Consider the following 15,315-nt stretch of genomic DNA (forward strand, 5'->3'; position numbering starts at 1 on the left):
TAGTGAGAGGTTTAAGGAACTTAATTTATTTAGTTTATCAAAGAGGAGGTTAAGAGCTGATCTGATTGCAGGGTATAAATATCTGCGTACTCGGAAGGTGTCTGACATGAGGGCACGCTTTAATCTAATACAGGGAGGCACAACTAGGTCGAGCGGTTTATAGCAGACGCAGTAAAGGAAGGATTTTTAGCTATGGGAATAATCGACCGCTGGCATAACTTCCCGGTGAGGTTTCCTGGTGCATTTCTCAGAGCTGGTAACTTTTAAGTGAAGGTTTGGCTTTTCCTTTTTTGTCTTTCCCTTAAAATTTGAGCTCTGGTTGACCGCAAATTCTTGGACTTCATAATAGGAGAGGCTGAAATGTTCCAGGGGRTAAAATTGTGCCATGTGTTGCTCAGGTAATGAGATATGCTGTCTCCTTCTGCCCTAAAAGACAATGAACCTGTAAGATACGTTTTYTTTTAAAGGGGGAACATGTAAGAGCACCGCAGGGGATGCTGGAGGACCTCATGTAGAAACGCGGAGAGGGGTGGCCAAGGGGGTCTGCCCAGCAGCACACAGAGAAGCAGTGTCCTGCGTGCTGGTCTAGCAGCCCTGCAAGCTCATTCACAGAAACAGTATCAATTTTCAGCTTTCAAAAATAAAATTAAGTTCTGTCTGTACTTCTGAGATGATGAAGGTGAATTTATTGGCATTTCATTTCTTTCAACACATAATGGTTATTCCCAATTGTAGATGCCTTTTGGTAGGCTTGTAGAAGTAGAAATGTAAACTCCCATTTTTTTTTAATGCATTTTTTGGTACTCAGTGTTATTCTAACAACTCAGTGGTACTCAGTGTTATTCTAACAACWCTTGATGTGTTGTCTGGTATGCTAACAAATGAACCACCACAAGATCTTTGTTTTGTTTTCAGTTGCTTTTGGGCTGAATTTGCTGACTAGCAGTGCATGGTGGCAGCTACTGTTTACCTGAGGGCAGGTGGCACTTAGGGCTGCACTGATCAAGAGAGGGAGAAGCAAACGCAGGAAGAAGTTGCATTCAGCTGCTCAATCTGTCGGAGTGCAATGTTGCTTCTGTATTTGGGAACCATGTGGGAGAGACGGCAGATATTAGTCCCTGGCACCTTCCTGTGTTTCAACAGATGCCCAAAGTGCGTGCTGGCATCTTTCTGTGTTTGAGGGAAAGACATCAATGTAGAATTTAAAAAAAAAAAAAAAAAAAAAAAAAAAAAAAAAAAAAAAAAAAAAAAGGAGAGAGAGAAGAAGAAAGAGTTACTAATATAAGATCCTCCTCAATAATAGAGATACTAGCCATTTACCTTTGCTTGATTTTTCTGCCCCCAAACTGCTTTGAGGAACATTGAACTAGAAATGTAGGAGGGGAAAGTAGTGTTTAGAGAGAGGAAGGAAAAAAAAAAATCCCTAACCAAAGAGAGTATGCCTGGGTGAGGGTACAGGCTCTGAGCCAGTCAAGCAGGCAGATAAGTAGGGAGCTTATCAGACTTCTCAMAATGAAATTAAGGAGTGCAAGTCAGCAGTGCTGACTGCAGGGTTGCTTGTAATGCAGAATGAGCAAGGACATATATAACAGTACAGTGCTCACTTCAACAGTAAATTACTCGTAACATTAACACAATAAGGGAGATGTTCTTTGCTGTGGCAAAAGCAACCCTAATGGAAAAAGGGTTCTCACTAGTTTGCATTTGCCAAAGAGCAGAAAGCTACCACATCACAATGTTAGATTTTCTGGTTTTATGTTATTTTTTTCTGCACTGTTTATTTGATTATACACTGGACACTTAAAATGTGTTCTGTTGAGTACGTGCATTCACCCATATAACTGCATTAGTCATCACAACATGTAGAGGTCTGGTGGGATTGTGTGTAAATGGCAGAGTTCACAATAAGCTTCAGTGTAAGCTCTGTAGTGGCAACGAGCCCGGTGGTACTCAGAGCTGGGGTTCAAACACAAAATGAATTCATGCTGGTGTAAGGCCTTATGGTCTAGGAGGGTGTTGGCTGCTGTTTGCCTGGTTACTTGCTTATAATGAAGAAGAARCAGAAAAGAAAGAAAAAAAAATACAAAGTAGGAGTGCTGTCAAACAGTGTGGAAAAATCTCAACTTCATTTACATTCTGCCACTGCACTGCTAACTTATCTATGCCACTGTTTGCTCCCTTTAATTACCAGAGGGAAACATTGGATTATGGTATCAGCTTGTTCCATATCCTGTTTGAAAATTTGCTTTTTCGGAGTGAAATGGCATAGTATGCCTCAGGGTCACTGTCTGTGTTTTTACAGAAGCTTCTTAATCACCAGTGGTTAAGTGATACTCATTTAAAGCTCTTATTCCCATTTATCAATACGCTGTTTACAAATGCTTCTCTAATTACGTAATTCTATATTTGACCTAAGAGTTATGCCATGATATAAGGTGACTGAAAGAATGGCATAAACTCCCAGTAACAATTTTAAACTTTCCTCCGAGTTGAACGGGGATCCTGTCTAACAGAGGTTGCTTGCTGTGAAACAGAGGTGCCATTATTGGTAACTGTTATGAGAAGATAGAACTTTTAGCTGTATATCTTGGTAGAAGTGATGGCAATAACATATATGACACTTGCTTTAGCCTCCCTCAATAGCTATAGGAAGAGAAAGCAAATTTAGAGATTAGGTCATTAAGTAAAAATAGTAGATGCATATCAATACTCAGACACTAACCCAGGTGTCTAACCCACAATTTATCATGCTACTTCATCCAAGYTCCAAGTCATACAAAAATCTGGACTTATGTAAACTTTTAAACTGGAGATTGAAGCCAAGCAAAACTAATAAAACTATTCTGTATTTGCCATACCACAAAACAACTTTTTCTGCAATATAGCATCACCTCATTTAAATAATAGGCTTAAATTGATCTTAATCTTTATGTTGTAGCAGCTTACCCCTTGACAGGTTCAGTGTGATTCGTCATCTTTCTGAGGCTCGCAAATTGGGGTTTTTTTTTACTGTCAGCTGTGTGTAAAGAGGCTGTTAAAATAGCTTGTAACCAGAGCTTGAGTTTCAAGGAAGAAGTTCTGCTGATGCCCTTAGCCAGTTTGATCTTTTTCTCCTTCCAAGGCATGTTCTTCCTGTCTCTCAGAAGTCTAGATCAGTTCCTAAAATTCACCAGGGAAAAGTCTGTAGCTACCTAGACATATTGCTGCTCAGGAGAGTTTTACTGGTAGTGCAATTTAGGCTGTTAGGAAGAAAGTTGTAGACAAGATTTTCTCTGTTGCATTTTCTGAAGTGCTCTCGGTATCTTGTTTGGGACCAGAGAGTTAGAATTGTAGTGCCTGGCTGAAATGAAGTCAAAAGTTAATGTTTAATGTTTATAACTCCACCAACTCCACAGAGGTGCATATGCTTCACGACGAAGACAGGGACAATTCTGTGTTTTCAAATAAAAGAAAGACCAAAGGATAAAAGTAGCAGAAGAGGAAATAGGCGAGTGCTCTCTAAACAGGGAAGCAACTAGAGAACTTAAACTCTGATGCAGCTAATTTTCAGAATTGGTAAAATTCTGAGAAATAGGGAAGGAAGACTTAAGAATTTCAAGCTGACCAGGTGGTTGCTGGACAGTTAGTTCAATTTTGTACTTGAAAAACTATGTTTCTGTAAAAACTACAGTATGAAAACTAGGGTAACCRTGACTGTAACTTAAAAGAACCATTCATTAAGGAGCAACAAGGGCCAAAAAAATCTCACCATGTGTGTGTGCTTAAGTGCTTCTACCTAAAATGAAGGTTGTTGTTGAAAAAGAAGTTAGAAATAGCTAAGAGAAGCTTTTAGATGGTGAGGAGGTTGCTAAAGGGGCACCTTGGATTCAGTATGTACCACACATGCAGGGCTTAAGCAAAGGTAAAAGGAAGCTGGATATAGCTGAATAGAAGAGCAAGGAAAGGTGTTAGGAACGATAAGACATCCTTTGAAAAGCTGAGATTGTGTGTCAGTGAAGACTATATAAAAAAAAAAAAAACACAGACTTTAGCAGATTAAAAAGTGAAAATAGAATAAAGAAGGTCAAAAAAAGTTCAAGGAGAGCACAAGAAAAGCAATCAATGTAATATTAATCATTCCTCAAACACATCAGGAATGAGAAGAGTTTGGGTAACTCTGCAGGCCCAGTTGGTGATTAGACTTGAAATGGCATTTAGAGGCCAAAGCCCCTGAGAAGAGCTACTAATGACTTGGAGTAATGAGAAAGTGTTGGGACCAAATGCTACTCACCCAAGAGTCCTAAGAGAATTCAAGGGTGAAATTGTTGGATGACTGATGATGATGATGTGTATCAGCTCATCTCAAACTGCTTTTGTACCAGAGGACTAAAGGGTGCCTAACACGATGCAGATTTTAATAAAACATTCCAAGGAAATAAGYAAGCGAGAGGCATATTTGTGCTAGGAAATTAGTAAAAAACTCAATAAAAGACTAGTATGAGGATATACCAAATTAACTGTAAACTCTCAGGAAATGGTCAGCATAAATTCTTTTTAACAGAAAACTCTACTTTGCAAACATATCAGAGGTTTGTAAGGGGTCAACAGCATGTGGATATGGGTGTCCTGATTGACATATTTTGAGTTTTCATTATTTTTTTCACGAGTCTCATGGCAAGACCAAAAAATTGCAAAGGAGCCTGAGAGGCTGAACAATAAATGACAGCTGAAACTCCATCTATATAATTGTAAAGTGATGCAAATAGAGGGAAAACTTATCTTAATTTCACATGTACACTGAAGAGCTATGAACGGCTGTTAACACTTAAGAGTAAGACCCAGAGGTTATGGTAGGTGATTTTGTGAAAACATCAGCTCAGAGTTTGCTACTTGAATACAGTGCTTTATTCCTAGCCATATCTTCAAAATATTTAATTGAATTGTTAAAATATGGTCCAATGAGAAGGAATTTGCAGTAGCTATTCAGTTCTATAAAATAACAGAAGTTGGTTTTTAAAACACGGTATTTGTTGAGGGGGAAAGGACCCTGCAAAGTCATTTCTGAATATATAGCTCAACAAATTGCTCTCCCCTCCTTCCTACTCCCTTCCTCCCTGCAATGAAGAGGATAATTTTATGCAGTTACCTGAGATCAGTTTACCCTGCAGCATTAATTTCCGAGCAGAGAGATACTATTTTACTTTTCCAGCATGCTGTAATCGACCCGGGGTTCTGATATATTTAAAACCTATTAATTGTTAATGTTGCACTTCTTGAATTCTAACCACGAGCAGCCTGCGATCGGGACGCAGCTCCGGCACGGATCCGGCACTGCTCCCCTTGGGATGCTCTGGGGCTGGGGGAGGCAGCCGGGGCTTGGTGATCCTGGGAATCTGACCTCATGCTGCTGCTCTGCCTGCAGTGGGGATCTCTTTGCACCCCACGCATTGACTCTGCCACAGTAGGGCCCGAATGTTAGTGCTGAGGACGGCTGCCGGCAATCTCCAGGAGAGACACTCATCCCTTCTCCCTTTCGTGCGTGGGACTGCTGATGCTCGTGGGTATTTTGGCTCTTTCTTTTCACTGCTCGCACACTTTGACTAGTTGAGGTACTTTKTAGCATTGCTCTTTGGTCTGGATTAGCGTAATAATTGTAGTCAAGCTGAAAGGCAAAGCGTATCTTCTGTTCACAAGAAAAGAAATGCTGCTCCCTAATAATGCAGTAGTCTGTGGACAGATATCATAAATGTGCTCATGTACATTCACTGGCATCTCTGTTATAAAATGAATGCTCAAAATGCTTTTAATCTGCATGCATAATTGCACCTCTCATATTATGCCGGGTTGTGCAATACATGATGCAAGTCAGAAACAAGTTGTTTTCTTATATTTTAATCTGTTCAACTTTGCTCTCACTTTGGATATAGTGTTTTAAAACAGTGTTGTTATATTCCAGAAATAGAGGAAATGATATTTATTTCAAATTTTATTTTAGACTGTATCTATCACATTCATTGTTTACCAAAAAAAAAAAAAAAGACCTACCATTTGATGACTTAGTAGTTCATTCCAGCTGCTTTTAATTTTGTAGTTATCTGTTAATGTGACACTTTTAGGGCTGTAAAATACAATATTTAATAGCAAAAATTTTTAAAAATAGTAGAATTGCTCCAGAAAATGTATATTAACAGTGACATTTACAAAACTAAGCATTTGATTTTGAAGGAATGTAGCAAGAAAGCTATCTAACCTTAGTTCAAAAATAATATTTATTGAATGTTGAATGTTAGGTAGTAGAGTATCTGAAAACCTATTCTTACACAGATATGATGCAAAATATTTTTTAATTTATATGTTTGTGCGTGTGCATATATGCAGGAAAAATCCTCATAATTACATGTTTACCCTTCCAGAGAAAAGAAAACTGCAGTAAGCGAAAATCACAGTATTTGGCCTTTGGGTTTAAAAATTCTGAAAGCACCTAATTTACTATTATAATTCTTATACTAATGAATCATTTATTTCAACTTTTCTTTCTTCCTTTAATAATTCATTTTAATATCAAATGTGATATGCACCATGAAAGGCTCAGGCTCATCTRTAAGATCAAGCTCAAAGGTCCAAGCTCATGTGCAAGGCAGGGTCAGCTCTAGTATCAACCTGGATATGCTATTTTATGTCAATTGTGAGGATGCTTCTGAATCCTTTGGAGTCAGGAAATTCATTTTAGCCCATGTTACATCACAAATGAGACTGTGCTTAAATGAGGCTACCTCTGAGCAGTAGCAGTTATAAAGTCCTTTTTCTGAACAGCCAGAACAGATCTTCAACTCTAGCAGCACTAATAGTGCTTCTGAAATCTGGAGCTGAATTGGTGACCTACAGGAGTCCTGATGTTTAGGAAAGATATAAGCACTTTTGTCTTCCTGAAATTCTCCAGTAAAATTTAGGATTACTCTATTCAATGATTGGCTCATCTCAAAATCTTTGAGAGGCAAAGCATTTTCTCAATCATGGTAACTTACGCAACCTTTCATGGTGTTAATGATCCATGTGTTCTCTGCTACCCTGGATGCTCTCCCCGATCGCATTCCTTGCCAGCACTGCTTTGGAAATGCTTGAGGATTTTTCCCAGCAAGTAACAGTCAAGCCTGGAACCTCCTCTTGCAAAGAGGTCTTCATGGAACAGTATTTTCCAACAAGTGCTAATATTTATCATCAAATYGAAATAACTCTGCTCTGACCAGAAGTATTTTTAATAATGTGTCTCTTGAACCAACATGGGCTTGCTGGATGTTAGATGTGACATTGAGACCTTAAGAGCACAGAACCCATGTGCAGGGTTGGAGGAGGGACTATGTAGTAGTTGAGGGGTGGCAGCAGCAGCAAGGAGCTGCCTTCTTTTCCATAGGCTTTTTTCAGTCCCTAACCTGAGCTAAATTTAATTATTTGRAAGATGAAATATTATTTTCTCTTGTTTCATCTTTAAAAAAAAAAAAAAAGGAAGAAAATCTTACAGCAGAAAGCATTTTTTAAGCTTTTTCTGTAATGTGTATTACCCTGAGAAGCTGTAAATTGATTATTGTTTGTCTTCCAGATGGATCCTGTGCAAAAAGCAGTTATAAATCATACATTTGGAGTATCCATTCCCCCAAAGAAGAAACAAGTCATTTCTTGTAATGTCTGCCAGCTTCGTTTTAACTCTGATGTGAGTATTGGCTATTTCTCTCTTTCTCCCTTCTTTTTTTTTGTCACAATAGGTATGATTAATTCCAACCTCTTTTTTGGGGAGGAAGAAAAATCTTCTGCAGTTCAGCCTATATTCTGAACAGCCTGTTGTGCTGATATTTTGAGCGCTTGGAGGTGGAATTCTGTAGTGGTATCCAGCCCTTTATTTTCTTGCATGTTCCTGGCAGCTAGTGGTTTTTACATGTGAACTTAATTCATCAGTAGAGACTGCCACCACCAAGGTAAYACAACTAGCTGAACACCCAGAGCTGACTAAAACACATCTTTTTCCCTGGTTTTGAGGACTAGATAGTGTAGTTTTTCTCATGTTCATAGATGTGGAAGGAGAACTGCCACAATATCCAATGTCATGTCCGTGGATATATTCATCCTGTGCCATCTTTGTTTTTTTCCCTAAATTTTCTAAAAATTCTCAGCTCTGATACTAGAAAATAAATAACCATGCTTTTATAATGGATGGTTTTGAGAGTGGATGAAGCATCATGGGCATAGCTAGCATTAGTTTCCTTTACCCAAGGATATTCTGAAACATCCTGCAAATTTTATTTTAGAAGATTCTGAGGTTCTAGTGATGTTGTTAATACTGCAAAGKTTTTGTATTTAAATGAAAAAATAAATAAGCAGAACATATAGGAGTATTTGTAGAAGAGTTTTCTTAGCATTTTTATTTTAAAAGTTACCTAATCTCTTACTGGGCTATTTGGTTTCTTCTAAGAAGCTTACCTCCAGGTTCAGACTTTTGAACCTGAAGAGCTGAATATCTAAGTGTTTGTTGCCTTTTCTTTGACAGAGATTATTTTATCTGCATTGACATATTTTCACTGAAATAATGTCCAATCAACTAAGCTCTTCAGACTCTTATGTAGGTAGAATCTTCTTGTATGTACACGCATACACACAGACACATGCAAGCATTCATGTATATGTTTTTCAATATATATTTATACTTACACATGTTTTCTTGTGGCAGTTATTCCTTTAAAAAGTGATATATAATTCTCTCAACTTGTTAAAATCTTCATAAGAATTTGCTGAGGCTTTTTCTGGTGACAGCAAAATTACAATAGTTTCTACTAAAACTTTGGGCACATATGCACGGCATGTTGTAGAATGAGATTTGTAGCACAGCTGTGTCACATTTGCAGTTTCTTCCACTTGCTCTGCAAGGTTGACRTGGTCCTTATTGCTGATGGCCATTTTGTTCCTTTGAACTTACTTTGACCTAAATTATGCAAGCAAATGAAATAAGAATGACAGAAGTTAGCTATTAAGTGATTTTYTTACTTTTGTTCTCCTAAACAAATTTCAGCTGTGTGATCTTTGAAGCTTCTGACCTGATTTTTGCAGCAATTTTTATATTGTATGAATAACATCTCAGCTAGTGCAAATTCATCTGTGAGGAGAAGAAAATTGAGTTCTTTGCCTGGAACCTTCTCACACTGTGGACACCCRCTGGTCTTGATCAGTAGACCAAAATATTTCTGATTATTCAATGTATAGTTTTGAAAACTCTTATTAAATGGATAAAATAAATTGCAAAGGTTTCAGATTTCTTCTCAGCCTCTATAGGTCTATCTTTGAYTGTTCTGGAATTAGAGATAGAGATGGGTCTACAGATGTCAGGAAGAGAAAGTCTGATTTCAGGGATGGACTTTTAAGTAAGCTGTCTCCACTGTGGGAATAAAAGTATCTAATGTTTAAGTGATACCTCTTATTTTGAAAAACAAAAAAACGGCGAAATTAGTGTTATTTTTCTTCTACCATATTATAATTTGAGTTTTCTAACTGAATTCTTCAGATCTTCCAGTCATCTGTCGTTTTAAAACAATTCTTAAAAGGTACAAGAGTAAAAGATATGCATACAAACTCTAAGCTCAGATGCCTTTTAGCCTCATCTCTAGTATATGCTTCCAAAAAAACAAGTGATGGGTTTTGACTCATACAGTCTATGCATTGGAGATTAATCTCCAAATATATGAGGAAAGTAAATATATCCCCTCAAGACAGACTGCTGCTTAACCTGGCTCTCTTCCATAAATTTCAAGAGTCTTTAAGGAAAAACCATATGGAGTTTGGGGAGAGGTGAGTGGTTCTTTGTTTGTTTGTTTTCCTCCCAATTCTTAATCAGAAAATGCTACAAGATGAAAGCTATTAATAGAATATTTATGATCTTTAAGCCAATTTTGTAAATAAATTATTTAGCTTGGGGTTGGTAGCTTTGAGAGTCCAGAAGTGACTAGTGTCAGTACTTGTTGTGTCTTCTGGTTTCTTCTTCACACAAAGATTTCCAGAATTGTTTGAATTACCTTTTGTTCTTGATTGTGCATTGTTTATATTTGTGTTTAAAAAAAAAAAAAAAGCCTAAATTGCAAAAATAGGTGCTTGCAAGCTTATAGTCAGTAGTTACTGGAAGATTAAGTTTGGTTATGAAATCCCCTTATATAATGGGTCTCTAATTATAAAGGTTATATTAAAAACCTCACAGCACTGTCTAGTACTCATATTCACCCTAAGTATGAATCTTTATGCAGGAGCAATCCTGTAARTGCCAAGTAGGGATGGCTAAAACCAGACAAATGGTCAGTTGTCAAAAGAGTACTAGATTATTTAACAGTTTCCACTTCTCTAGGTAAACCAAAGATCCCAGTTATTTATGAATGGAATAACTTTTAAGCTTATACGAGTGTCAAAACTTATACCTTAAGGTTGATTTACTAAAACTGGAACAAGAAGCATAAGGTATTTCAGGACTAAATGCATGCCAAAGCCATTCATTGAACTTGAGTTTTCAGTTTATTAATTTTATGCATATTTGCATATTTACTAAATGATTTCTTTTAATAAATTATCAATATTAGTCATCTTCAGAATGTGAATACTGAGAATTTAGACGCTCAGAGCTTTTTAAATCACTGAAAGTCCACAGTAGCAGTGTTCTGCTATTCCATATATACATATGTACATATACGTAAGTGAAAACTTACGTTTTGCATTTGCAATTCCTCATTTGCTTGTTTATATTTATACAATTTTTTCCGTATGTACCCAAGTAAAATCTGAATGCACATTTGTAATACATTGAAGAGTCTAAGATGGCATAGGTTGTGAAGAAGGTTCTAAAACCTAGAGTGAAAATGTATTAGATCCTTTTCTGGAATACTGCAGTTTGGTGTATGTAAATAGTGTAAGGAAAGTTCTATACATTATCTTTGAGTGTCCGTGTGACCCATTGTCTTTGTTCCTTTTGTCCTTTTCCTATCCTCTATGCAATACATTTTTATCAGAAGGGAAAGGCTACACATTTTATTTAAAGAACTTCTATGCAAATGTATAAGTGCTCATCATGAATGAACCCAAATGAACATTTAGATATTAATGCTGTTAACTTTGACAGTGGATAGCCAATTCAATTAAGTAACATGAGGTCTTCCTCATTTGAAGAGGACCAAATTTACATATATGTGTTTGTGTTTGCATGTTTTCAGGCATTCGGGGCACTCGAGGCTTTTAATCATCTATTCTTGTACTCCTGAAGTTTTTTTCTGAAATTTCTGGAGCTTACCCTGTATTTAAGAAAACTTGGAAGGATTGTACAAGCTGCTTATGGCAGTGCTGTGTCCTTAGATATCCTGGCTGACCTCCGGCTGCATGTCCTTTGTCAGACCTACCAGCCTGGTACCACAGGTATTCAAATGACAGGGGACATAGTTATTCACCCTAAGTATCAGCTCAAACATCCTCATTAGGTTATGTGATAAATACTGCTTAAACACCCTCAGTTATCCCTGATAGTACAGCAATATTAATATCACAGATAAGTAATTCCAAGTCAAGGATGTTAAGGTTCAGATTATTACAGCTTTAATTTGGTGTTTATCATAGGGATGGCATTTCATCCTTATGTTCAAGGAAAATGAATGAAAAAAAAAAGTTAAGAAGGAATCAAGAGAAGATAGTTTTTTCCTAAGCTGATTTTTCATGACGGTAGCCACTCGAAGTCAACTGGTGATGGGTTAAGTTGGAAAAACAGTTGAAAAAGGGGTATTTATATAGTAGCTGGTGAGATTGTTAGGATAGAGACTCARCTGTCATTGATTTCATCCTATGTAGACAGACATGCTTTGAAAAAACTAACTGAAACAAAAACCCGATCTATTATCAGCTGATAGTTGCATTTGGATTTCTTCCAGTATATAACAATCATATTTTCTTTTTTACAACAAAATATATGTTAACACTTTTAAAATATCTATATGGTGGTTAAGCAGTGTTTCACTGCAGTAATGTCTAGTGTATCACTAAAGTTTAAGCTATGGTCTTTTATTACTCAGCTAAGAGAAATTTAGAAATATCTCAGTGATATTCATTATCATCAGAGAATATTGAGCAGAGGAGGAAGAATCCATGTGGAACAAGTTGTTGTAGAGAGTCAGATTTTATACACCAGTAAAGGCCAGCAGAGCAAGGGGCACAGCTTTATTCCAAAAAAGAGGAAGCAAAGCATTCAGAGACAGATCTAGCTTAGCCTTTTTAAAATTTTTTTCTTCCAAGAATTCTGGGAGTCCTTCCAAACCCGTGGTATATCTGTATGGACTTTACAGATAAGCTTTGCTAAATAAGCTTTCATATTAACTGTGTAAGCCGAATTCATTGTTGCTTTTTGTGTTTTGTGCATTCTTACAAAAACGAAAAGCAAATTGAGTGAGTTTGCTGACTTTTTATGATACCCACAAGAGAGCCCAATAGAAAAGGGCAAGGGAAAGGGGGCTTGTTTTTTATCCCATATAGTTTCTTTTCTGTCTGCTCTTGGCTCAATCTTCCTGTTCCTTCTGGCCACCAGACAAATCTACAGCTTCTCCTGCAGCTGCCGTGTGGCAACAAGTGCCCCTGGCAGCTGTGGAGCTTTGGCCACATTGTGCCCGAGTTGTCTSTTGTGTTCTCTTGTCTGACACTGCAGCTTGCATCTGTGAGAGGAAGGTAAGTCATTGTTGCAGGGACGCCCCTTTTGGCTTCTGAAAAATTGCTTTTATTTTCCATATCTTTTCTAGTAACTTCTCTTTGCTCTTCTCACTCACTATTTGTTTTGATACTCTCAAAGTTTTTGGAGCTTGAGCATTATGCGGTAATGTCAAAAGTAATCCATTCGCTTTCCTAGTCTCCAGGCCTTGTGTACTCAACGCTTACTTGCAAATATATTATGTCAGTCACCTTTTTGGGAGGCAGGGTAGAGGGAAAACTGTTTTCATCTGTTGATCACATCTAAAAGAAAACTATGCTTTGCATATGCCTCCTCCTGCACTTACTGCATACCTTGTGTTCATCAGGTAAAGGCTGGTAGGTGCTGCTTTATGTTCGGAAAGGATGTCATTTGATTAAAATACACTTGTGTTTATGTAGTGGACTGCAGTCTAGGAGTGTGGTGATGGTAGGTCAATAGTACTTCTCCAGATCACCTATAAATACCCAGAAATCTAGAAAAAATCATAAAGGGAGTTCAGAAAAAGCATTTGTTTTTAAGGTCATATTATTAAATGCATTCAAAGCTAACAAAAAGGTGACATGGTGGTAACTATATTTTAGAAAAGTCAATACTAATTTGTGAAGTTTAGGTAAGTGTTACTAAGTGTTAACTTTGTGAATTAGAATGAATTACTCATACTGTCAAAAAGATGAAACATAAAATGATGAACAGCTTCAAAGAAAAATCTACAGAACTATTATGGCCTAAGTTGTCTGTATTGATTCTTTGAGTTTGGAAGGTAGTGAAGCAGTTATGGGGTAATTAAAAGCATAAATTCTTGAATCTTGGGAAGGTAATTCTCTGGTTTGTAGACAGAGCTGACAAAATGATGAAAATTTCAGTTTCAACATGACAGAAATATTGCATGATTATAGGGTGTAGGTTATAGTGTTCTGAAAGTTCTGCTCAAATGACAGCTATTGAACAAAGTTTTTAACTAAGTTTGATTAGAGAGTTGTTTCTTATTACTTGCCTGATCTCTACAGATTTTCCATTTTTCCCTGTTCTCTTGAGTAGTAGGTAACATTCTTGGAGAATATTTGTACAACAAAGTTATGTACGCTGTAGTTTTGCAGATTTCTTCTTAAATCTATGCTTAACATCAAACTAAAGATAAAACTGAAAAAATTCAACTCAGTTCCTAATTAGCACACTATATAATTTCCACTGAAATTATACAAGGCTAGTCACCGATTTTTATTTATTTATTTTGGATTTACATACATAAATCTGCATGCTATTCTAACATGATGCTAACAGGTAAGCTAGATAGTCATGTATTTCTTAAATATTTCTTCGATGTCTTATTTTAAGAAAGGGAGTGTAGTAGTTTAGGACAGTAGTTGCAAATTATGATTTATTTGGGGGTTAAATGGTTCTTTGGTGCTCCAGTCTTGCAAAGAGAGCAACCTTGCTAGGGACCAGTGTTGTTGCAGCCATAACAGAAGGTTTTTCATGGAGATGCTGCACATGCTTTTATTACACAACTTCTCATAACTGTCTAATCTGACACAATTTTGGTTAGTCTAGTTAATTCCACAGTTTTATGTAAATGGAGTGAATTTTTTTATACTTGAAACTATATAGTTATGTCAGCAGTTTCCTATAGTATATACACACATATATACATCCTTAACTTTATACCTGTGTCCTGTCCCAGTGAATTTTAATGAAAAATGTCCGTAAATATTTGGAGTTCAGGATCTCCTCTGCATCACTAAATACTATTTGGAGTTCAGTGCTCCACTGCAGCACTAAATATGGTATAGATTTTTAATTATATCATTATTTAATGTCATATTATGCCTGATATCTAGAAGCTATGCATGATGTGATAATGTACTTTAATATATAATATGTATTTGTATGTATTTATCTTTTCACTTATTTTTGAATGCTAGGAGAGAAGGTTTTCCCACTGTTTGTCACAATTGTCCATTTTAGTTATAATTAAGAAATCTAAATTCTCTTCAGTTTTGCCACAAGCTTGGGTAAGTTGCACAGGTTGACTTTCAGACATTCTTAGAATCCTTGTTCTACTTAAATAAAGGTTAAAATCTATGAATTCTCAGCACTTGCAGAAGTCACCCCCTTGCTTGGACTTTTGCTTTCAATAGACATGCTGTTACTTATGTTTCAGCACTTTTTTAGGTCTTATTTTATAGCTTTCAGACAAAAATCATATTGATTGAAATTAACTTGATTAAATCAAGAATTTGAGAATACAGGGTTAAAAATGAATACTGCAAGCGCAAAAATATTGAACAAATTAATATTGAGAAGTCTTCCTATCTAGACTGGAATTCCTACTTTCAAAAAGGCACAGTAATAGAGGAGAAATAATAGGAGCTACCTATTCGAATAATAGATAGAATAGGATAATAGATAGGATAGAATTAGAATAATATTTCCTTGAATAGGAACCACCATACTCAGTTGCATTTTAGTCACAGCACTCACCAGATGTTAGACATGAACCTAGGCTTCACTTGTGGACACTTCAGATTTTTTCCTGCCTGGCTGGCTACTGTTCCACATATATTTCAGATTGGATAACCTTGTAGTAG

At 36.7% G+C, this 15,315-nt stretch overlaps 1 protein-coding gene across 8 annotated transcripts in view; it reads left to right on the forward strand.

Moving 5' to 3' along the window:
- ZNF385B (zinc finger protein 385B) overlaps nt 1-15,315 on the forward strand; it is a 140,950-nt gene that overhangs the window by 101,868 nt on the left and 23,767 nt on the right. For all 8 annotated transcript variants that reach the window (XM_026052047.1, XM_026052048.1, XM_026052049.1 and 5 more), the window contains one exon: nt 7,577-7,687. In XM_026052047.1, coding sequence (XP_025907832.1) covers nt 7,577-7,687 — 111 coding nt within the window. The remainder of the gene's footprint in view (nt 1-7,576; nt 7,688-15,315) is intronic.

This window comes from Nothoprocta perdicaria, unplaced genomic scaffold (genome assembly GCF_003342845.1).
Source record: "Nothoprocta perdicaria isolate Ctin4 unplaced genomic scaffold, notPer1 scaffold_83, whole genome shotgun sequence".
NCBI lineage: Eukaryota > Metazoa > Chordata > Aves > Tinamiformes > Tinamidae > Nothoprocta > Nothoprocta perdicaria.